The sequence below is a fragment of the Polypterus senegalus genome, chromosome 8 (assembly GCF_016835505.1).
Source record: "Polypterus senegalus isolate Bchr_013 chromosome 8, ASM1683550v1, whole genome shotgun sequence".
NCBI lineage: Eukaryota > Metazoa > Chordata > Cladistia > Polypteriformes > Polypteridae > Polypterus > Polypterus senegalus.
The window spans coordinates 170,761,715-170,787,159 of record NC_053161.1 but is presented as its reverse complement, the minus strand read 5'-3'; the positions used below and the strand labels follow the sequence as shown (position 1 = coordinate 170,787,159).

At 42.1% G+C, this 25,445-nt stretch overlaps 1 protein-coding gene across 4 annotated transcripts in view; it reads right to left on the bottom strand.

Annotated features, from left to right (window-relative positions):
• Window positions 1–1,493: 1,493 nt before the first annotated feature.
• The window catches only part of LOC120533387 (NACHT, LRR and PYD domains-containing protein 3-like), a 55,238-nt gene continuing 31,286 nt past the window's right edge, over window positions 1,494–25,445 (bottom strand). For 3 of the 4 annotated variants that reach the window (XM_039760232.1, XM_039760234.1, XM_039760233.1), the window contains 5 exons: window positions 20,351–20,527; window positions 15,362–15,538; window positions 7,677–7,850; window positions 2,218–2,391; window positions 1,494–1,719 (listed from right to left, as the gene is read on the bottom strand). In XM_039760232.1, the coding sequence (XP_039616166.1) occupies window positions 1,590–1,719; window positions 2,218–2,391; window positions 7,677–7,850; window positions 15,362–15,538; window positions 20,351–20,527 (832 nt within the window). In that variant the 3' untranslated portion in view covers window positions 1,494–1,589. Of the gene's footprint in view, window positions 1,720–2,217; window positions 2,392–7,676; window positions 7,851–15,361; window positions 15,539–20,350; window positions 20,528–25,445 lie in introns of those variants that run through there. The other variant, XM_039760235.1, reaches the window with a different exon arrangement.

Sequence of the window (25,445 nt, the reverse complement as noted above, 5' to 3'; positions counted from 1 at the left end):
TCTATTAACTTATTTGTACTAGCATAAAGTTTTACACTGCTGGCTAGATCTGTTTCAGGGGTAGGGGTTGATTTGCTTCAAACCATTTTTTTCTTTTTGTAAAATTTGAGTTATTTGTATGGAATATTATTTGATATTAAGAAAATGAGAAAACTCCTCTGCTATCTCTCCTAAACACCTCCATGCTTCCACAGGTATGTAATCTGTACCAACTGCCTTTCCATTTTTCATCCTCTTCATAGCTGTCATTACTTCCTCCTTGCTAGTCTGTTGCACTTCCTGATTTACTATCTTCATATCATCCAACATCTTCTCTCCCTTGTTCACTTCATTCATCAGCCTCTCGAAGTACTCTTCCCATCTGCTCAACACACCTTCCTCACTTGTGAGTACATTTCCATATTTATCTTTTATCACCCTAACCTGCTACACATCTTTCCCGGCTCGGTCCCCCAGTCTAGCCAATCGGTAAAGGTCCTTTTCTCCCTCCTTAGTGTCCAGCCTCTCATTCAACTCATCATAGCCTTCACAACCACTCCCTTCACCTTGTGCCTTATCTCCTTGTACTCTTGTCTACTTTCTGCATCTCTCTGACTATCACACTTCTTCTTCACCATTCTTTTCCTCTGTATACTATCCTGTACTTCCTCATTCCACCACTTTGCAGTCTTCAGTCTCCTTTAGATTGACTCTTTTGCACAGGATATAATTACCTGTGTGCATCTTCCTCCTCTCTTGTATGTCACCCTGTGTTCCTCCCTCTTCTTAAAATACGTATTCACCACAGCCATGCCCATTCTTTTCGCAAAATCCACTGTCATCTGGTGTTCTTCATTCCCCTCCTTGACACCATACCTCCCTTGACCTTCTCATCTCCTCTGTTCTCTTCACCAACATGTCCATTGAAATACAGAGCTCTCTTTGTCTTTTCATTTTGCTACCATTTCTTTTTTAAATGGTTCAATTATTCAGTCTGCTATTCTCTAAAGAGGACATGAGTGGTGATAACAATGAAATGGAGATGAGGGAAAGAAATTAAAAAAGAACAAAAGAGCCTTCTGTGTGTTAATGTGTCATCAAAGTACAAATCACACATAGAGAGTTCTGTTCAGTCAGAAACAGAAGATAATATGAACACAATGAACAGTTAGGGGTTTAAGGCACCACTAAACATCTTGAGGAGCATCAGCTTTTGTGGCATGTCTGTGACTGTTAGATTTTTCTGTGATGGACAGGTGCCCCATCCAAGTTTTGTGCCCAATGTCAGAACAGGCCTCACCAAATCCCCCCCATCAGCCAACAACTAGACTGTCCATACATCTGCTGCTCCCCTCAGTGGGTCTAGTTAATCCAGGGAGTTTTGAGGATAGTCTCCACTGTTGTCCTCTGATGGGTGAACCTCAGGGGTCTCTGATCTGAACTTGTTGAAATTTGTCACCATTTAAGTTATGAAGGGAACAAACACAAGTGAGTTAATGGAGAAGCACACAGGGTGAAAAGCAGATATGAAGACTTTATTACTGAGGAGAGATGACAATATTATAAAAGAATAAAGTGAGGAATTTAGAGGGAGTGGACAGGGACTGCCCTTACTCAGATGATCCCCATATCTTCTCTTCTCTTGTGATGATATCCACCTGCCGTCCAGACCTTCTCAGCTCCTCCTGCAGCAACCTCAGGTGGTTCTTCTTAGTTGCACTGATATCATTCCCAAATAGCCTGTGAAAAGACACAAATGTCAATTACAAACACAAGAGGGTGCCACCTCACACACTTCAGTGACACTGACATCCCTTTCTCAGAATTCCTCTAAGTGCCTATGGTCACATACGTTACATGATGTGAGTGTTGGCCAGTCAGTCACAAAGCCCATTGAACAATTAGGTCAACATCCTCTGAAGGCTGGTTGGTTACATGTTGTTTAACCTGCTATTTCAGAGAGAAGGTGTCCTGTCCAACTCACACGACACTGGTCCCTTTGTCCACCTGTGGTCATTTCCAACTTCCTCATCTTTTTTCTTTTCATCAATGTTCTCCTTCCATCATCTCACATTATCTAGGTAGGCCTTCCTGTCTGTCACCTACATCCCACTCCACTTGTCTACCACTTTCAATGTCTGCTTTCTTCAGTCATGATGATATGTCCTTTGAACAATCTGTCCATCAAACTGTTAGGTGTACATGACAGGTCAGGTACATGTCAGGTGTAAAACTCACCATAGTGTTTCTAATTTGCAGTTTTCACTCCTCAGCCCCTCACACAGCTGATCCACTGCTGAATCCTCAAGGCTGTTCTCACTCAGGTTCAGTTCAGTCACTTGTGAGTTTGGAGAAGAAAGAAATGAGGAGAGAGCTGAGCAACATTCTGAGGTGAGCTCACAGTAGGACAGGCTGTGGAAAAGAAAAGAGAGAAAATTGAGGACAAACAGAAAGTTACAAGGCACCAGCATTCAGAGACTGGGGCATTTTGAATTCTAAATGAAATACAGTCTGAACCCAAGACCACTGCTCTCCATATGAAGTAAGGTGCGATATATCTGGGAGTGTCTCTTGCCTTTGTGCTCTACTGACTGCTGAAAAATTATTTAAACTGATTGTGCTCATGAACACTGGACAAGACCATTAAAGAAACAAGACTCATAGCTTTCTGCACTTGAGTGTCCAGATGGTCATGCCACAATGGAGAATAGGGAACTGACAAATTTGGATCTCTGTCTGTCATTCAGGGCAGGAAGACACTTTGTCTGATTTGCAGGATGCCATCCAAAGATTCCTATTGCTGATCACCGCTGGACATGGGAAAGCTTGATGGACTTTCCTGATATCAAACTAATCAGATGTTGAAGACACTTTATCTGATATCAAGGTTTGTTTAGTCCTGTGTACAGAAGAACACACAAAAGCTCCATCTCAGTTGTTTCCAATAACAGACAAATAAAACAAAGCAAACAAAGTGAGACAAGGCAGGTTAAAACCTACACAGAAATTCTAAAATATTTATATCATTTGGAAATACAGATTCTTTGTTTACTATTCCTAACAGTTTGGTCAAATGTTTAAACCTAAAACATTTACATGTTACAAATGAAAAATTCTACACTTCCTGAAACTGTTATTATACCTTTTTAAAAAAATGTATGGCACTGGAGTTTCTGGAGCAGAATGTGGGGGTCTTTATAGCGCCTCTCCTCCCTGATTTACTGAAGTTAATTTCAGTTTAGTAATGACTGTCTATCATCAGTTGAGAGGATTTCTACTTTCTTCACCATCGCCCACTGACTCACACAAACAGCACTAAGTTCTCTACATCAGCCCTAAAAGCGTTAGCTGCATGTTTGGTCAATTCCTGGAACTTTTAAAGTTTTGGTTTATATATATACAGTATATATAAATTGTGAATCCCTGTCTTGCACCCCAAAACATGAGGGTGAGTTTCAGTACTTTAGCAAAATTAGCTTTATTCAACTTGAAACAGGAAGAGCACGGTTATTTATTGTAGTAGGATCTGCAACACTTCTATACACAGACACAGCAGTCAGACATGATCGTGAGGTTAATGGCCAAGAAATACTGTTCCTTGAATTAATAATATTCCTTGCATCACCCATTGATGGCAGGTGCTCATAGTGTGACCACAGTCTTTTAGGATTTGTTTTCGTGGTGAGCTGCTACAGTGCTGGGAACCTGCGGTTGCACCGATGACCAATATGCTGTCTTGCACATGTCGTACCTTTGGGGGGAACATTAGAACAATCTAGACAAGAATAGGCAATTCAGCCCAACAATGCTCACCAGTTCTTCCATAAAAGCATCAATTCGAATTTTGATAGTCCCTAAAGTCTTTCTGTCTACCACACTAATTGGTAGCTTATTCCAAGTGTCTATCATTCTTTCTGTAAAGAAAAACTTCCTAATGTTTGTGTGAAATTTACCCTTAACAAGAGCCCCAAAAGAGTTTAGAAACCTTATATCTCCCCCACAGCTTTGTCCACAACGGGATCAGCCAGGCAGGAGAGAATATCTGCATTGATGTGTGTAGCCCCAGGACAGTGGCGAACATCAAAAGCAAATGCTTGTAAACTGATAGAGCACTGAGTGAGCCTGGTGTTTGTGTTCTTCTGCTTGTACAGTCATTGTAGCAGGGCATGGTCAGTCACCAGGGTATACCGTCGCCCCCAGAGATAGTAACAGTGGGCCTCCACTGCCCACTTAATCGTCAAGAACTCTTTTTCAAAAGTGGAATAATTACGCTCCCTGGGTAGCAGCTTTCTGTTGAGAAACGTAATGGGGTACTCTTCCCCCTCAAAACATTGTGAGAGCACCGCTCCCAAACCAAACTCGCTAGCATCCGTTTGCAAAATAAATTCCATCAAAAAGTTAGGATTGCGCAGAACTGGGAATGATGATAAAGTGGCTTTTATGTCCATGAAAGCTCTCTTACAGGTGTCAGTCCAGGCAACACTACAATTCTTTCTGCCCTTTGTCAAATCAGTGGGGGGTTGGGTATGTACAGCGGCCCGATGTGCAAAATTAGGAATGAACTGCCTGTAATACCCCGCGAGCCAGAGGAAGGAATGAACCTGTCTCTATGTTTAGGGACAGGGATGTGCAAGCACCTCCCCCACCTTGTCCATCTGAGACTCGAGCAAACTCTTCCCCATCTAATATCCCAGATAGTGGGTTTCCGAAGGCGGACATGATGAGATTCCTAGTCATTACTGAAAATGACCACATCCTCAAGTTAGAAACCCACGGATGCAAAATGGGGAAGCAGGATATGGTCCATCATTCCCTGAAAGGTCAGCGGTGCTCCATGGACTCCAAAAAGGGAGTGCCGTGAACTCAAACAACCCGTCTGGAGTGGCGAAGGCGGTCTTTTCACAGCTATTCTCCTCCATGGGGTCCTGCCAATAACCTTTTGTGAGATCCAGGTTGGAGATATATGAAGCCTGCCTGAGCTTTTCTAGCAGCTTGTCCACACGCAAAATCAGGTATGCATCAGACTTGGAAATCTTATTCAAACACCTAAAATCAATACAGATCCGAACTGAACCATCAGACTTTGAAGCAAGTATGATTGGACTTTGCCATTTGCTTTTTCTTGGCCGAATAACACCTAATTGGAGCATCTGTTGGACTTCCTCATGTATCATCTTCCTTGTTGTGTCTGGTAGGCGATACGGGGACACTTGTATAGTAACACTGGGTGGAATGACAATGTTGTGTTCTGAAATCGTCTTCCGGCCAGGCATTGCCGAGAATGTTTGTTACAAAAACAGATTTTTCCTTGATTTCCCACTCTGCTCCACAGTTTAAAATTACAAATTAAACAATTCTGATGTGATTAAAGTGCAGACATTCATTAAAGGGGATTTGCATACATTTCAGTCACACAGTTTTTCTACACAGTCTCTCCATTTCAGGACACCTTAATGTTTGGATCACCGCAAAGGCAGGTCTATTAATTTCATCATGTTTAGTTCTTTATCACATATCCCTGGGATGCAATGACTGCTTGAAGTCCGTGATTCATAGAAATCACTAGGTTTTGGGGATTGTCTCTGGTGATGCTCTGCCAAGCATCTAATGTAGCCATCTTCTGCTTTTGCTTCTTTTGGGGGCTTATCCCCTTATGTTTTCTCCTCAGCATATGGAAGGCCTGCTCAACTTGATTTACATCAGGTGACTGGCTTGGCCATTAAAGGATTTTCCATTTTTTTAGTTTTGAAAAATTCCTGTGTTGCCTCAGCAGCATGTTTAGATCATTATCTTGTTGTGGGATGAAGCAACATCCAATGAGTTTGGAGGCCTTTACTGGAACCTGAGCAGGTCATATGTTTCTACAGAACTCAGAATTCATGGTGTCACTGCTGTCAGTAGTTCCATCATTAATGAAGAAAAGTGTGCCAGGACACACCCAGCACCATGTTTAACAGAAGAGGTGGTCTGCTTTGGATCTTGGGCAGTTCCTTTTCGTCTCCACACTTTTCTCTTGCCATCACTCTGATGAGGTTCATCTTTGTCTCATCTGTCCACAAGACCTTTCTCCAGAATTGTTCAGGCTCTTTAAGTCCTTTTTCACAAACTGTAATCTGGTCATTCTGTTTTTTTGTGGCAAACTAGTTGTTTTCATCTTGCAGTGAGGTTTCCATGTTTCTGTTCATGAAGTCTTCTTCTGGTAGTCGTCTCTGACACGCACACATCTGCCCCCTGAAGGCTGTTTTTGATCTGTCACACAGGTGTTTGGGGCTTTTTCTTTACTGTAGTGAGAATTCTGCTGTCCTCAGCAGTGGAGGTCTTCCTTGACTCACCAGTCCCTTTGCGATTACTAAGCCCACCAGTGTGTTCTTTCTTCTTCAAGACAGTTGAATAAGGTCATCCTAAGGTTTTACTGTAAATAGATTTATTTTTGATTTTCAGCCTCATGATGACTTCTTTGACTTTCATTGGCAGAGCTCTTGTCTTCATGTTGAACAGTAGCAACTACAGATTCTAAAGGGTAGAAGCAAGTCGAAGTATCTAATGACACAATGAAGCACACCTGAGAAATCACAAACACCTGGGATAATAATAGTCACAAACATTATGGTGCCATGAAATGGGGGAGACCATTTAGAAAAAGTGTGGTGTGACCGAAAGGTATACAAATCCCCTTAAATGAAAGTCTGCAGTGTGCACTGTAGTTTCAAAGTTGATTCCAAACCATAAAACATATTTTCCCAGTCCAGTAGCTAAGTTCAAGACAAGACAAGTACAAATATCCTAAAGTCCATGACATTACCAAAAAGACAGAAAAAAATGTTTCCATCTCGGACTGTTCTGTAAAGTCCACTACACTGCTTGGTCACTTGTTCCATGCGTCTGTTGTTCTCTGTGTAAAGAAAAACTTCCTCATGTTTGTGTGAAATTTACCCTAAACAAGTTTCTGACTGTATCCCCGTGTTCTTCATTAACTCATTAAGTCCCCATGCTGCCACCTCTTGTCCCTATGACCTTCTGGCAGGTCATTTCTACTGTTACTGTCCACCTTCTCTCCAATTCATCTATATGTCCATCTCTCACTCCTTCACCTTGTTGTTGTTTCATATCTCTGTCTTCTGATATATTTTCTTTTGGTTTCTCTTTCTTCTCCCATCTCTTTTTATCTTTGCTGTTCTACTCTATTTATTCCTGCTTGTCCCCTCAGTTCAGCTCCAGTTGTTCACTGCTCTTTGTCCATACTTTCTTTGGTAATTACTTCTGCCCTCACTGCTCATGTCTCTCCTTCTTATTTTTTTATTGGTATTTAACAGAGTTTAGAGAGTAGTATAAGGGAAGTTGCAATGGAGGACAGGGACAAGTACAAGGTTGAAATTAAGAATGGACAGTGTGGGATTGCAGGACCAGAATTCTGAGAACAGACTGGACAAAGAGGATTAGAAGTGGAGTAGAGTGAGCACTGTAATGGAGGTGTTCAGCGTCATAATGCTGTCTTTATAAACTCCTAAATTATTAAAGAGAAATCTGCATCTGTGTCCACCTCAATCTGTCTGTATGTCTACATGGAACACCATACTCTGTCATGATTAAACACAATGTTTGTATTGTGTGTGTTGAACAGTCACATTAGTAAAGTGATAAGAAATACAAATTTATCAAACACACTCGCACACACACACACACACTGCTTCACTTACTTCAGTTTCTCTAATTTGCAGTTTTCACTCCTCAGCCCTTCACACAGCTGATCCACTCCTGAATCCTCCATGTTGTTGTCACTCAGGTCCAGTTCAGTCAGTCGTGTGTGTGGAGAAGAAAGGGCTGAGGAAAGACCAGAACAACATGTGGAGGTGAGATCACATAAGGACAGGCTGTGGAGAAAAAGAAGAGAGAGAAGAAGTGAGGACATAATAAGGAACAAATAGTCAGACAAAGTTAATCCAAACAAACTTCAAGCCTGTTGTGACAAAGACTAAGTTCTCATTGACTGTGCTGATCATGACGATGTCCATTCATAGTGAAACACTTACCGCAGCAGAATAAGGAGCATCTTCTGAATTAAATAAAAAGTCAAGGAGCAGCAAGAAGAGCAGAAAAACAAAATGAGTAATAAGACAGAACTGAGATTAAATGGAGAAGAAGATGAGAAGGACAAGGAGGGACAAATATCATGTTGTGCATTTTCACTGTCTGTATCTTTTATCCATCCATCCATTGTCTAACCCGCTGAATCCGAACACAGGGTCACGGGGGTCTGCTGGAGCCAATCCCAGCCAACATAGGGCACAAGGCAGGAACCAATCCTGGGTAGGGTGCCAACCCACCGCAAGACACACACACAAACACACCCAGGCCAATTTTTAGAATCGCCAATCCACCTAACCAGCATGTCTTTGGACTGTGGGAGGAAACCGGAGCGCCCGGAGGAAACCCACGCAGACACGGGGAGAACATGCAAACTCCACGCAGGGAGGACCCGGGAAACGAACCCAGGTCTCCTAACTGCGAGGCAGCAGCGCTACCACTGCGCCACCGTGCCGCCCCTGTATCTTTTAATTCCCCTTTATTATTCCTGATGCTCTTCACCTCCTCCTTGACCATCCTTTTACTAATAAAATACTGAAAGAAACTCTTTGGTTCATCTTTCATGTTATCTGCTATTCTTCTGTTTCATTTCCTCCTTGACCCTTTTCCCATTGTCCATGAGATAACTCATCCACCACTAGTAGCGCATGTGCTTTCATCTCCAAGTTTATTCAGCTTTAGTGAACAGTGGTGATTTGCAGAGAGGATAAAAAGCTGAGTAGGGGCTGTCAGGGCGTAAAGCACATGAAACAGAAAGATACCAATCATGTGGTATTGGGGACAGTTCTTCAGAAGTATCCTGTGACCACATGACAGATTGTAAGTCTAATGATAGCGAGGCCTGGAGAGCTTTTGATGTTGCTTAAACAGTAAATCGTAACATCACTGCTGAAGGTATGTAGTATTACATCAGCATTGGAGAACTTCCAAAGCTGCCATTCACTGACTTCCAGAGTAGAAGGCAGGTGTACCAGACACTGGTGATCCCTTTCAGGATTTCAGTCTATTCATAAGTGGTGTCATGTCAGGTGTGACTGTGATTGAGCCAAACAATTGTGCACTGAAACTGATCCATCATCGCCTAGTAAAACTCAATTCCAGTCTGAACGTGTTCCCTGATGTTAATCATGATGAGCTGCTGGTTTTCATTATGCTTCTTGTAAATCAAAGTATAATTCAATAGCCTGAAGTTAAAATGTACTGATCAACAAAACCTGACATGGTTGATGTATAGCAGGCCAGTAGAGAAAGCTGTTCAACTTACTTCTCAGACACTGGAATTTTATTAAAAATGTTCAATTAATTTAGTTCCTCTTTTACTAGCAATGTTAATAGAACCAAGAGTCAACAAAATACTACCTCAAACATTTTGTCAAGCATTAATTACCATTTTTCTTACGAACAAGAATGTACATCGTACTGACCAATTTCACTTCTGAATAATGATGTTAAGATACTCTCCAAAGTTTTAGCTAGAAGGATTGAGAAAGTGCTTCCTTCGGTAATCACAAGATCAAACTGGATTTATTAAAGTCAGACACTCAAGCCTTAGTCTGTATTAACAACATAAACTCAAACCTCTTCAAACTAAAAAGTGGTACCAGACAAGGATGCCCCCTATTACCATTACTTTTTGAAAAAGCCATTGAGCCCCTAATCATTCACTTTTGAAATGCTTATGAGACCAAGGCGATTAACAGAGAAGGACTTGAACAGACAGTATCACTATATGCTGATGATATGATATCTGACCCACAAACATCTTATCAGCAGTTCTTAATGCACTATCATAATTTGAAAAGACTCAAAATCAATTTGAATAAAAGTGTGCTTTTTCCAGTAAATTCTCTAGCACACAATACTAGACTGGACATCTGTCCGTTCATTTTATCATGACAGTTTCAAATATCTAGGGGTAAACATCACAAGTAAATATAAAGATCTTTTTCAACACATTTTTGCTTTCAGCATGGTAAAAATCAAACAAGACGTGAAAAGATGTTCTACTCTCAACCTCACATTATCAGAGAGAATCAATACTGTCAAGATGAACATCCTTCACATGCTTCTTTTTTATTTCAGAACATCCTTATAAACACTGTATTAACAAATCATTCTTTAAGAATCTAGACCAAATTATAACCTCATTTATCTGGAATTGAAGATGTCCACACATTCAAAAGGCAGCTCTACAACAACCTTAATCAGAAGGTGGCATGGCACTACCTAAGTTTAGTTTTATTACTGGGTGGCAAATATACAAGCTATAAAGACCTGGAAGTTGACAGAAATTGATTTACACAATCCTGGTCTGCAATAGAAATAAAATCTTGCTGTATTTCTATATGTGACTTGATTTGTGCCTCACTAAATACTAATTATCATTAATATACTAATAACTCAATTGTCCATCTATTACTCTGAATGTGAAACCAATGCATGATGCACTTCAAGGCAGAGAAGCTTTTATCTGTTGCACCTGTATATGATAATCATGTTTGGTGGACTCCCAGATGGCCTTAAAGAGGACATTAACGTCCATTCAGACTACAGGGTAAGTGCCCCGTGCTCTCCTCACCAACACCTCTTCAAGCAGCAACCCAAGCTTTTCCTAGATGGTCTCTCACCCAAATACTAACTGGGCCCATGGATGACCTATTCTGAAATGCAGATGGTATGGATGCTGGCATACTGGGAATTGTTGTCCCATTAAGCAGCCCTGCTGGGTTCCATTGGTTCTGCCAGAGGGGTAGCCTTTTGTAGGGACTATCCCTTTTTATGTTAGGAGAGCTCTGCTTGATGTGTAAGTGGTTATTTTGGGCAATGTCCTGGTGCCGGAAGTGCTTCCTGGTCCAGGATAAAAGAGCCCTCCTCAAATGCAAGGGAGTGGAGTAAGTGAACACTCTCTTGGCGGTAACAGGCAAAGGTATGAGGTGCAGAAGCTGGCCATACGTGAACAGAGGGATCAGAAGGTGTCCAGCATTATATCCAAGTGGACTGAACAAGTGGAGTGATCAGAGTGACCAGAAGAGTACCGGGGTAATTTGATTTTGACTTAATAGCCGTATAGCAACAGCCAGAATATTCACATCTCTACTTGGATATTTGGTTGTCTGCTGACATTTAAGAAGATTCTGAATAAGATGTGCAGGACTGAATTGAGTAAAATAAGGATTTGTGAGGCCAGGAGTCTGGACCTCTGGTCATTTAAGTGAGCCACTAAAGAACATGTGCACACACAATATAAAAAATAGCTTTACTTCTGATTGATTAGAAAGTCACTTGATAGCCCACATTTTTAGCAGGTTCCTTACTGAGTTTAAAACACAAGATGCTGTCATTTCACAAGCCAGGAGTACCTCAGTGACAAGCCTACAGATGACACCATCACAGAATTCCTCTTAATTTCTTCTAGTTCAGGTCTTTTGTGAATTGTTTTTTCCTGTTTTTAAGTCTGCTGACAGACCTGCAGCTTTGTGTGATTTGTCCTCAGACACACTAAGAGTCACATTCCCACCTCCCTGGACCAATACCAGTTCGCTTACAGGTTAACTGAGGACAATGTCTCACTTGCTGTCACACTGCCCTGTCACAAATGGTGCAGAGGAACAGCTACTGTATGTGCAGACTTATTGACTGTAGCTCTGCCTTCATCGCCATCCCCACCAACAAGCGGGCCATCAAACTAAACTACTTGGGTCTCAACTCACAGCTGTGCAACTGGATTTTAGATTTTCTCACTAACAGACCACAGAATGTGTGTGTGGGTAAGCATTACTCTTTATCCATAATTCTGAACACTGGGGTAGCACAGGGCTGTCTACTGAGCCCTCTCCTTTACTCCCTCTTCATAAATGACTGTAAATCGACCAATGAAACTAAAATCATAATAAAGTTTGCAGACTACACCACCGTGATAGGCCTGATCTCCAAAATTGACGAAACAGCTTATAGACAAGAATTCGAGAATCTGGAGTGTTGGAGCCAGAACAACAACCTTGTACTCCATTCCAAGAAAACAAAATAACTGATTCTGGACTTCAGGAGACTGGACTACAGAGGTCACCATCCCATCAGCATTAACGGTGAAAGGTTAGAGACAGTCCAGAATTTCAGATTCTTGGGATGTCCAGGATGCCAGGATGTTTCATGGATAACAAACATAACAGCAATGGCTAAGAAAGGTCTTCAGAGGCTTCACTTTACAGTGTGGTACTCTGGCTACACTTCTGAGAACAGGAAAACCTTCCAGTATATCATCAGAATGGCTCAGAGAAGAAGATATCAGAAGATATCCTCCAGTACTCACTGTAGTAGAAAAGTGAAGCACATTTGTAGAGATCCAGCCCACCCACTCCTCGGCCCTCTGGCAGGCGCTTCAGAGCCCTTCATGTCTGCACTACCAGGCTGAAGAACAGGTTTTACCTCAAAGCAATCAGCCTGTTAAATGCACAGCGATCATATAACAGGACCACTACTGACTGAACTGAACGTCTACATCAACCACACATAGTCACACACTAATACATGACCTGTGTGGAACTCATGACTATTATATTGACAATAATTTTCACTGTGACTTCATTTATTATTTCTCTATTTACAGTATGTTTACATGTTTACATTTACTTTATACTTTGTGTATATTTGGAACTGTTAATGGTAACTGTTCTTTCTCATAGTTTAATGTTTATTTAGTTTATTGACTACTCTTATATACTTTTATCTAAGGCATCTATAGGTTTGCTGTAAATGATATTTCATTATACTGTACAGTGACAATAAATTTACAGTGCTATGTAAAAGTTTGGGCACTCGTGATAAAATTCACCATTTCAATTTAGAACTTGGTAAGCTTTTGAGGCAGTAACTTCATTTTAACATATTTTATACGTTATTGAAACATCAACATTTCAGTAGTAAAATATTTTTTATTGGACCAAGAGAACCAGTTTAACATGCATTTAAACAAAAATAGGCAGGTGCATAAATGTGGGTGCCCCAAAGGAATAATTCCATCAATATTTAGTGGAGCCTCCTTTTGCTGAAATCACAGCCTGTAGACACCTCCTATAGCCACTGACAAGCCCCTGAATTCTGGCTGGTGGTATTTTGGACTATTCTTCCATATAAAATGTCTCCAGTTCAGTCAGGTTTGATGGCTTCTAAGTGTGGACAGCCTGCTTCAAATCACTCTATACATTTTCAATGATGTTCAGGTCTGGGGACTGAGATGGCCATTCCAGAACATTGTACTTTTTCTTCTGCATGAATTCCTTGATAGATTTTGAGCATTGCTTTGGATTGTTGTTGTGCTGAAACATCCAACCCCGGCGTAACTTCAACTTTGTGACTGACTCTTCAGCATTCTTGTCAAAAAATCTGCTGACTCTTGGAGGAATTCATGCGGCCATCAACTTTAACAAGGTTTCCTGTATACCTGTGCTAGCCACATAGCCCCATAACAAGCTCTTCTCCTGGAATGCTGTGTGTTTTTTTCGCCGTGCATAGCACCTCTGGTTGTGACCAAATAACTTTACCTTAGTCTCATCTGTCCACAGTATTTTGTTTCTGGCCTGTCCAGATGCGACTCTTTGAGCAGCCAGAAAAGACTTTTTATGCATCACCCTTCCATTGAGCTGCTTCCAGTGCAAAGTGGCGCTGGACTGTGGAACAATGCACAATGACACCATCAGCAGCCAGATATTCTTGTAGCTCTCTGGAGGTGGTATGTGGTTTGTCAGTGACCATTCTAACCAGCCTTTGGCTGTGCCTTTCAGATATTTTTCTTGGCCTACCACATCTTTCCTTCACAAGGACTGTTCCTGTGGCCTTCCATTTCCTAACTCCATTTCTGAGTATGGAGACAAACAGTACAAACCTTTGCGATTATTTCTTGTACCCTTCTCCTAATTCATAACGATGAATTATCTTAGTTTTTAGGTCAGTAGAGAGTTCTTTAGAAGTCACCATGTTGCCACTCTCTAAAGGAGAACCAAGGACAAGCGCAACTAGCAATTACCTCTGTTAAATAACTTTTTTCATGATTGGTTGCTTCTGTCTTTGTAGTTTAAGGTCTAATTTGCAAATCAAAGCAATTTTGTGCTGCAACCTATCTGCATTAAATGACTACAGATCTTCAAATTTTTGCAATCAAAAGGGTGCCCAAACTTTCGCACATCTAATTTTTTACATTTTGTTTTATTTCATACAACTCAATAATGCTACACTGAGAATTTTGGTCTGATACACATCCCCTTGTCTACATTTCTCTAGTAAAAAAATGTCATATTGTTGTGATCTTCTCTTATGAAGACAAGAGAAAATTATCATGCAACCTCAGAGGGTGCCCAGACTTTAAAATAGCACTTGTCACACACGTGTGCATGGGAGGCAGCTAAAGGACCTGAATGAGAGTAATTCCACGGCAGACCAGGGTGTGGTGGAGTGCACTGACTCTTTATCTCACTTCTCTGCAGACCAGTTATGGGAAATGCTGCCTGGCCCTGATGATCTCACTTCTGGTTCCAGCCCCACTGATGACATCACTTCTGGTTCCGGCCCCATTGATGACATCATTTCCTCTGCTGGTCTTTAAAGCCACAATCCTGTCACCTCTCCTTACTGTGACCATCTCCTTCTGCAGACTGGCTATTTCTTCTGCTGCTTTCCATTTTCTCTCCTGTCCCTCTCTCTGACCCCTTATCACTTTTTTCCTTTTCTTTTCTCTTATCACTGTTTATATTTTTCTCCTGTCCATCATCTTTTCCTTTCTACCTTCATGTTCCTGTCTATCACCTCGGTTTAGTTCCATTTACCCATTACTCTTTGTCAATGGTCACTCTAGTCATCTTTTCTGAATTGGCTTTTAACACACTTTAGTGAGAAGATCAGAGGAGTGTGAGGAAGAGAAGTGACAAAAGAAGATTTGGATAAGGATGTGATTGACATAGAGAAAGGATAGTATGGGATTGTGGAGATGAAAAAAAACAACAACAACAGACTAGACAGAGAGGATGATGAGCAGATGAGAGTGACCACAATGTGGGTGAGGGGCCAATTCTGTCTTTATGAATTTGTTAAAGGAATATATCCATCTGCATCCTCCTCATATCCATCTGTCTGTCCACTTGAGACACTGCAGTCCGTCCTAATTCAACACCACATTTAAATTAGGTGTGTGCAACAGTCAGAGCCATAAAGTGAAAAGAAATAACATTCAAGAAATGCACACACACACACTCACTAACTCTGAATATTGCACTCCTACTCACTCTCTCGCTTGTTGTTGACTCACCTCAGTTTCTCTAATTTGCAGTTTTCACTCCTCAGCCCCTCACACAGCTGAGCCACTCCTGAATCCTCCAGGTTTTTGTTTCTGCTCAGGTCCAGTTCAGTCAGTTTTGAGTGTGCACAAGAGAGGACTGAGGAGAGAGCTGTGCAACATCTGGAGGTGAGAAGACAATCCGACAGCCTGTAGGAAAGAAAAGAGAGAACTGAGGACATTAGGGGGAACAGACAGACAGACAGACAGACAGGCGGGCAGGCCACGGAAGGCAAAAGTAAACCAAGCAGACTTCCTGCAAATTGTAACAGGATCCTCATTAACTGTGCTCACAATGACATACATCCATAATGAAGCACTGTTCAAAGCTGGAAAGAAAACATCTAGTGAATGAAATAAAAATGTGAAGCAAGAAGCGCAGAGCAGCAAATTGGATGTGGTAGAGTTTCCTCTATAATGAGATACATTTAGTGAAGAAATCTAATAAGACAACACTGGATTCTATGGAGAAGAAGGAATGGAGAACAGGAAGGGACAAAACAAGGAGAAAAGGACTTGGGTGAAAATAACACCTTGGTAAGCTCACCAGCACTAAACTGCAAGTGTGACACCAGTGATCTCAATTGAAAGGAGGTTCAGAAGATTATAAGATCAGCAAGAGACAATTCAATCCTGGAACCCAGCAGTGTGTTGTACAAGTTTTAGAATCGTATAAACCCTGAAAGTGATTAGAGGATGGGCAGAGTTGCTCAGTGATGAAGACATGCAGACAGTGTCTGGATCCCTAAGGAGGAACATGCCAGGAACATTGAGAAGTTTAGAATAATTTTACTGCTCAGTGTAGTGGCAAAAATATTTTTCAACATAGTCTCCTGACGTCTGATGGAGCATTCTAGGGAGCTGATACAATGGCACTTCAGTGCAAAAGTGCAGGATCCCTCAGGTTCTGGGGTGCCTAGAGAACACAGGAGTGGTCACACAGATGTTCAGAAAAAAAAAAGGAAGAGAAGGGAGACTTAGCTGTGCCCCTCACATACCCTCGTCACACACATGAGGCAGCTAAAAGGCTTGAGTAATTGCAATACCATATCTGACTAGGGTGCGGCGGAGTGCACTGACAATCTTTCTCAGTTCCTTACAGACCCTTTCTGGGAAATCCCGCCAAGTTCTGGTGCCTTTGATGACGTTACTTCTGGTCCCAATGACGTCACATTCCATGGGGGTTTTTCAGATGCATTTGATGACATAATTTCCGGCCCCAATGACGACACTTTCCGTTCCCAGCACCATGGATGACGTCACGCCCAGTTCTGATGACAGTAGTTCCGGTTCCAGTCCTTTCATGATGTCACTTCCTTTACGGGCCTTTAAAGCCACCATCTGGTTTCCAGTTAATCAGTTCTGTTTTGGACTCTTCTTGTGAACAACTCTGTTCTTATCTAAACCTTTTGCAGCCAGGGATATTATACAGGTGGCTACCCCAAACCTTTATGATGTCTGGTGTCAATTATTATCACACCCCATAAATGAGTAGAAATTGTCGTAATTTTCAACCATGTGCCAAACAAGGTCAGGGACCTCATTCTTCATTACTCTGGCAACTTCAGTCTTAGAGCCACCTCTGAACATAAGAACATAAAAAAGTGACAAACAAGAAGCGACCATTCAGTCTATAAATCCTGTTTGTCCCAATACCTTAGCCAGATTCTTCTTAAAGGTTTCTGCTTCATCTACACATGTCTGGGGAAAATACAACAGAGTGGCACCATTTGGAGAAAGGAATCATAACTGGGTGTACCATATTGGTGAGCATTTTTGTGCTGGCTATGAACATAATAGCCAGATTGGCAGAAGTTGAGTGCAGAGACCTCTTGTTGAAATCTGGAGTTCTTCAGCCTACAATAAGAGAATTTATGGATGACCTTACCATAACAATAACATCAGGTCCAATGGGTGCATATGGAATCTGCAGGGTCTGGAGAAGCTCGTCACATGGGCATGGAGGAGATTCAAATCAGCCAAGTCTAAATCTTTAGTGCTCAGAAAAGAGAAAATGGCTTAGAAGGTCCATTTTTTTTCTGGCAGACAATCCGATTCCATCAATTACAGAAATCTTGGTTGAGGAGCCTCACTAAGGTGTTTAACAGGTCACTGAGTGGTACAGAATCCATTCAGGTCACAGAAAGAGAACTGGAGAATCATCTGGCTGGGGAAGACAAGCCTGGGCTTCCAGGCAAGTTTAAGGTGTGGATCTGTCACCATGCAATTTTCCCAAAAATTCTGTGGTCCTTGATGGTTTATGAGGTCCCACTGTCAATGGTTAAGGGCTTTGATTGGCAAGTCAGCCAGTTCCTGTGCAGGTGGTTGGGTCTACCCACGTGTCCAAGCAGCATTGCCTTATACAGGAAGAGTAATAAACTTAAACTCCCAATCAGTAGTACAACTGAGGAGTTCATGGTTAACTGTGCAAGGGAGGTATTGCAATGTAAGGAGTCCAGTCACGATAACATCTTTCAGGCCGGGATTAAGATTAAGGTGTGAACAGGTAACAAGTGGTGGGCCCAGATGGCTGCAGAGCAGACTGAGTCATGGCTATATCACATGAAGCTGATGGGACAAGTGGCAACTAGACAAGCCAGGTTGGGGAGCTTCAACTCTGTTCACTGCAAAAGAGCCCAAGGTAGGGTAAGATGGAGGTTAGTTCAGCCAGAGGTGAAAGCTAGGGTGGAAGTGCAACTGCAAGAAGCACGAACAAGGTGAGATCAGGCACTGGACTGCCAAATGTCTTGGGCAGAGCTAAGGAAGTTTGAACACCATTGCATAAACTCCCTGGTCCAGTTAGAATCTGAAATGCTCCTCAGTTCACCTAACCTCAGCAGGTGGGGCAAAGCTGAAATTCTGGGATACACTTTATGCTTGAGGACAGGGACACTGGGGCGTATCTTTAGCAGGTGCCCAAAATCACTGGGAGAGAAGTGTCATCGTTGTCATCATAATCAAATGCTAAAGACAGAAGTGGACACCATCAGCTCAGCCAACATTCAGCACAAGCACCACCAGACAGTACAGCAGATGATTCTCTTTGTTAAAGTGCGAGAAGAGACTGGGGCACAACTAAGGGCACAGTCAGGGCTTCTTGCAAATGCCCAGGATTGGCAGCTGAAGGTTGATCTGGGTAAACAGTTTCAGTTTGCAGAGTCCATCACTGTGGCCACACTTAGGCCAGACATAATGCTGCTGTCAGTCTGTTAGAGCTCATAGTCCACTGGAAAGACAAGCCACTGAGACTAAACAGGAGTGCAGACTTGGTAGAGGAATGTCACATACAAGGCTGGAGGACACAATGTTTGCCCATAGTGAGTTTGCTGGCCAGTCCCTCAGCAAAGCATTCCATCTCCTGGATATTAAGGGGGGTGCAAAGAAAGCAGGCCATAAGGAAAAGCACAAGAGATAGTAGAGAGGGCCTCAAGATGGCTATGGTTGAGAAGTAAACCATGGACCAACACTAACTCAGACACAGGCAGGGGTCTAATCAGCCCCGCTGGGTCACCAAGGTGAGGGTTGTAAGAGACTCAACCTGGCCGGGACACCCCGGATATAAAAAGGATGGGGGAAGGCAGCTTTTTTAGGGAACTGTCACCCCCAAGACATTAGAGGGCAGCTCCCCTGGTTTACAGCGGTGCTCCGGATTCCCACAGGACATCTTGGGACTTGGAGTTCTGTGTCTCAGCCCTGTTGGGTGCCACCAGAGGGTGCTGTGAATATACAGGAGACAAGGTTTTCATCCAACCCAGAAGTGCTTGGAGCCCACGTGAGTGGAACCCCAGAAGTACTTCTGGGTTGGCCAATATAAAAGGACTTTGACAGACCTCACAGAAACGAGCTATAGTCGGGTGGAAGGTGGAAAATGCTTGCTGGGAGGTGAGAAGGAGAAAAGGAAGAAGGAGAAAGAAAAATTGTGTATTGTACATTTATTTGAGACTGTGGTGGTGGAGAGCACTATGAAGGAAGGAAATGAATAAAAAAGAAATTCTTGGTGCTTTTAACTTGTGTCCTCTGTGTCTGGTTGTCTGGTTTAAGGAGCAACAGTGCCCTCTGGTGTCCACAGGGTGTATGATGTTGAACGACCCAAAATATCCAATGCATATTGTAATCTTTTTAGTTAGCCAATAAAAAGTCTCATTTTGCTTGACTCTTTACTACATTCATAACAGCCAACACGGTACAACACCCTAGTACTACGCACAAATATTAGGAAGTTTTTCTTCACACAAAGAATGATAGACACTTGGAATAAGCAACCAAGTAGAGTGGTAGACAGTAAGACTTTAGGGACTTTCAAAACTCAACTTGCTGTTGTTTTAGAAGAAATAAGTGGATAGGACTGGCGAGCTTTGTTGGGCTGAATGGCCTGTTCTCGTCTAGAGTGTTCTAATGATCTAATGAGAAAAGGCTTGTGAGCTGATATAATCAAGTAACTGTGTGACTGATTATAAGGGAACTAATCTCTGTAAAGTCAGAATTATAAATCCTGGCTGAGTGGAGTATTTAATCATTTTTGGTAGCTTGGACTCCTTATTGGTGTCCTTACCATATTATTTTTGGGTTTATTTTTGTGTTTAATATTTCCTTTTTATGTTTTTTTACCATTATTTTTCTAAAATTCTGTTTTATTGGCTTTTAACAAACTTTAGTGAGGAGATCTGAAGAGTGTGAGGGAGAAAACTGACATGGAAAAATGTGACATTAAAATAAAGAATGGCCAGAACTGAATTGTGGGGCAACAAATTAAACAGACTGGACAGAGAGGGTGATGAGAGGACAAGAGTGACCACTATGAGGGATGCCTTAATGAATTTAATTATAAAGAGGAAATATCCATCTGTGGCCACCTCACTTCCATCCGTATGTGCTGAATTAACTCTCCATAAAGTAACAAGAATTTTAATTCATCACACACACAAACATGCACACACTTGCCCTCACTTATTGTTCACTCACCTCAGTTTTTTTAATTTGCAGTTTCCACTTCTCAGCCCCTCACACAGTTGATTCAGGCCTGGATCCTCCATTTTCTTGTTGTCACTCAGGTCCAGTTCAGTTAGTTGTGAGTCTGAGGAAGATAGAACTGAGGAGAGAGTTGGACAACACTTGGAACTGAGATGACATGCCCACAGACTGTGAAGATAAACAGAGAGAAACAAGGACATGAGAAGGGACAGACTGGCCAGAGGGCACAAAAAGTCACCCAAAACAAATTTCATGGTTATTGAAACATACAGGCTAAACTCTCATTTACTGTGCTGAAGATGACGTTCATCCTTAGCAAGGCACTGACCACAGCAGAAGATGGAGCATCTCCTGAATGAAATTAAAAAAGCATGAAAAGTAGAAAGACAAAATGGGCTCAAGCTTCCAGTGTCTCCTTGAGTCTTTTTCAGTTTTTCCTATTTTTTATTCATGCAGTTTCAGGTGATGGGACCGTAAAAACAGAAGTGAGGAGGAAGTCAGCTTAGCAGATTTGTGCCGTTGACTCCATTAAATGACCCTCTCTGTTTTAGTCCAATCCTGTTTATCACGTCCACGTTTGGCCTGTTGGTCAGACATGTCAGTAAGAACCGGATTGGACTTTCAACCAGGACAACATGAGGAGTGACTGTCATGTGCGTGAGGACAATGAGTTACCAGATAGACCCCTTTAATAAAGTCAGGACAGTCAATGTCACACATGGAACTGGTCACCTCAGTCCTTATTCATTTTCATCATTGTTCATTTTATATTTGTCTTTGTTAGCTCATTAAAGTTCCAGTTTTGTCCCTTGTCACCTTAGTCTCAGGTCTGTGTCATTAGTTTATTACATTGTCTGTTTATCTTTCAGTAGTTTCAGTTCATAGTACCATAACAATATAATGCCACCCTGCATCACCCAACCCTTTCTGTCAGCTAGAAGCAACCGGCTGGCACGTCAAATAGTAGTACACCAGCAATGGCACACTGCCTGATAATGTGCAGTGAATACACTTGAGTTGAGCATTCCTAGTTTTCATCCTTTTTCTCTGTACGTTTACCATTCATTTGCTCAGATGTTGATGTGCTTGCTGCTTCCTGAGCAGCTCTTCTTTTCTCCACCCTAGAGGCCCACTTCTTCTCTACTTCCGTCGGGATCTTTTTGCGTTAAAACTGATTAAGTCAGTGTTTGTGCTGCAATTACTTAGTATGTTTTCTTAATTTTTCACTTAAGTGTTCAATCTGCCTCAAGAATGATTTAAGACGTGAAGAGGTAGAGGACATGATGGCGAAGGTGGTAGGGAATAAGAATGGTGCCCATACACATACTTCACATGGTCGCTGCCGAGAGTTGATTCTACAATAAAATAAAATAAAAAGAGTAAAAAAAAATCATCACCCCGAAAGTGGACAGTAGAGGTCACGTAGCATATGTGTACAAAATTTTAGGTCAATAGCTCAAATGGTTTGCGAGCTACATGTGATTTAAAATCCTGGACAGACACACATGTAACGTATTATATAAGAAGAATGGAAAAAAACGCTTCACTGTGGCAAACCCTAATGGGAGCAGACAAATGAAGAAGAAGATTATTCACTCTAAAGCTGATACTTGAATTTAGATGTTATAAATTTGTTATACTGAATAGATAGCCTGTGGTGGGCTGGCGCCCTGTCCAGGGTTTGTTTCCTGCTTTGTGCCCTGTGTTGGCTGAGATTGGCTCCAACAGACCCCCGTGACCCTGTAGTTAGGATATAGCGGGTTAGATAATGGATAGATGGATGAATAGATAGCATATTATTACATGATTTATGCAACAATAATTTGCATTAGGATCGTGTGTTATTCACAAAGCCCTTGCAAATCAGGAAAGACTACTGCCTATGCTTGCGTTATAGTCAAAAATAAAAACACAAAAAAGGTGAAACTCGGTGATGACTCACCTCGCAATAGCATTTCCCTCCAACAAGTGATCCCAAAACATCCCAGTCACTAGGTCACTCTAATGGCAACTATTCTCACTAAAGCTGAGTGAATGGTATGGCATCGTATTTGGTTAACACGCAAGCAAAGTCTGGCATTTTTGATGATAAAGCTCATACATTGTGCTTTAGGCATCCATTGTGGTACTGGCAGTGAGGTTGACCCGTGTATCTCTGTAGATCCAGAAACAAGAACATAGGCAACTTTGTTTTGGAACTTTATGTGTGGTATGGTAGGATAGTGGTAGCTCTGCTGCCACTGGGGTTCACTTTCTGAGTCCTCCCTGCATGGAGTGTCCATGTTCCCACTATGTCCTGTGGGTTTCCTCCAGGTTCTCTGGAAAGACGGATAGTTTAGGCGGATTGGTGTGTGTCCAGCAGGGGGCATTAGAGTTCTTTTGTAATTGTAGCGTGTTACATAACCCGAAACTATATAGCAATGATATATAAAGGTAATACCCCTCCCTTTGTGGTACGGCGGTAAGAAATCACATAGGAGTAATAACTTAGCTTTGTTTAATGATGGCTTATGCTGCATAACAGACGAAGGAAGCCAATTGCAAGAACCCAGTTTGGGGGTTGGGGCCCAAGGTGTAGAGTCTGCTTTTTCTTACTCATGTGCACAGTTGACACAGAGCCAAATTTAGCACAGGGTTTCACCATATAGAACTGCTAGTCAAGCATTATAGTATAAGACAAGACATGGGCAGTCAGACTGATGGCCATTGCATATTATTTTTGTGTGTCAAAGTCAGCATGAAACTGTATCCTCTTTTGCCTTGTTTGAAAATGCATGATTCACCTAAGTGGGGGCCTGCACATGAAGAAAAAGTATAAAGCCTTGGAACATTGCCCGGCACACCTTTAAAGCCGACGAACGGATGAGAGATAACGTCATCCAATCTGGAAAAATCCTTCCAGCGCAGCGACGAAAACGGCAGACTCTATACATACTACCCGAAAGGTCTTGTCATGGCTTCCTCAACTGTTATACAGTGTAAGCTGTCATTAAAGAAAGCTAAGTTATTTCTTCTATGTGATTTCTTACTGCTGTATCACTAAGGGAGGGATATCCCCTTTTTGTATCATATCTATATAGATTCGGATTATGCAGCATGGCGCAATTACAGAAGAACACATCCCCAGAGAGCTAACGCCCCCTGCTGGATACATGGTGATGTTAAATTTGTCCTAGTGAGTTGGTATTTACTTCACAATGGACGGTCCTGCTCTTGATAAGTGGGTCTAAAAGATAATAATATTTAAGTAATATTTACAGTGGTGTGCAAAAGTATTTCATCTTTGAAAGTCATCCTAATTTTCTGCAAGACAAAAGATATATACACTGTGATAGACGACCAGGGACCTTGTCTGGTCGGGACTTCCTTTTGAGGAGATGACCGGGGGAGAGGACATATCACCAGCAATACCTCCCCCAGGACATGAGAAGGCAGTCCCCTTGGTTTACATCGGGGCCATGAGACTGGAGCTTAGAAGCTCCACCCTGCTGGGGCCCGTGGCCACCGACAGGGGGCACCTGGACAGCTCCAGAGCCATGGCATGCAGCACTTCCGCCACACCCGGAAATGCTGCTGGAACTTGATCGAGGAGGACCTGGAGCACTTCCAGGTGTAGTATAAAAGAGGCCACCTCACTCCATTTGGGGAACCGGATTCAGGAGGCAGTGGACAGAGCTTGTGGGAGAGGAGTGGAGGTGGCCAGATAAGAGAAGAAAAAGACAGGAATGAATTGTGGCTGGTTGGTGCACTGTGTTGTGCTTTTGGACATTGTTGTGTCTCAATGTCTGTCTGTAGCTGGGCTGATCTTCTATAATACATATTTATCCATTTATTAATGTGAACTGTTATGCAGAAAACTATACAGTTCAAAAGTAAACAATTTTCTGTAGATATTTAACTGAACAAGAAAAACTCCAAAGTTCGTGTTTGCCTAAGTATTCAAGTCCTACACATTCATACTTTGTCAAAAAGCCTTTTGTTGCCATAACAGCTTTCACTCTTTTTCATATGTCTCAGTTTTGCACATTGTTCAGGAGGGATTCTTCCCCATTCATCTTGGTGGAATTTTTAGAGATTCTCAATAGGGTTAAAATCAGGGATTTGACATGGCCATTCCAAAACTTTCACTGTTCTCCAGCAATATTGTGCGGTATTTGTGTCCCTCCATTGTCCTTTCCAACAAGATTCCCAGTCCTAACACATGAAAGGCTTCCCCATTTAATGATGCTGCCACCATCATATTTCACCGTAGGTACAGTATGTTGTTTCTTGAGGCAGGGACAGTGTTACTTTTGCACAACTCATACATCTTAGAAGTCTGGTCAAAAAGTTCTATTTTGGCCTCATGTTATCATAAAACCTTCCCCAACATTTTAACTGTGCCATAAGTGCTTTCATGCAAATTGGGACTAAAATGCAACTTAATAAAATGAGCTCCTTCCCAGTCAATCTTGGCGGTGATCTCATCAGACCTGCCTCTACTGTAAAGAATCTTGGTGTCATTTTTGATTCCTCTCTTTCTTATTTCTCTCACATAAATCACATTAAGAAACTTTCTTACTTTCATCTCCGTAACATATCCCGTGTTCGCTCCTTCCTCTCCTTTTCTAATGCTGAGAAACTTGTCCATGCTTTTATCACATCCCGCATCGATTATTGTAACTCGCTGTTGGCAGGTGCCCCTTCTAATCTTCTATCACAACTCCAGCTTATTCAAAACTCAGTTGCAAGAGTCCTTACATGAACCAGCAGCAGCGAACACATCACACCCATCCTGCTCCGTCTTCACTGGCTCCCTGTGTCTTACAGAATCGAATATAAAATCCTACTAATAACCTACAAAGCCTTAAATAGCCTCGCGCCAAACTACATCAGTGACCTTCTCCATCACTATGTGCCTGTCTGCCCACTAAGGTCCTCTCATTCTGGCCATCTTGTTGTGCCCCACATTAATCTACACTCCATGGGTGACAGGGCCTTCAGCTGTATAGCGCCCAGACTCTGGAATGACCTACCGAAATTAAAGAGATCAACTGACTCCATGAATTCTTTTAAAAAACAACTCAAAACTCAACTGTTCAGGAAG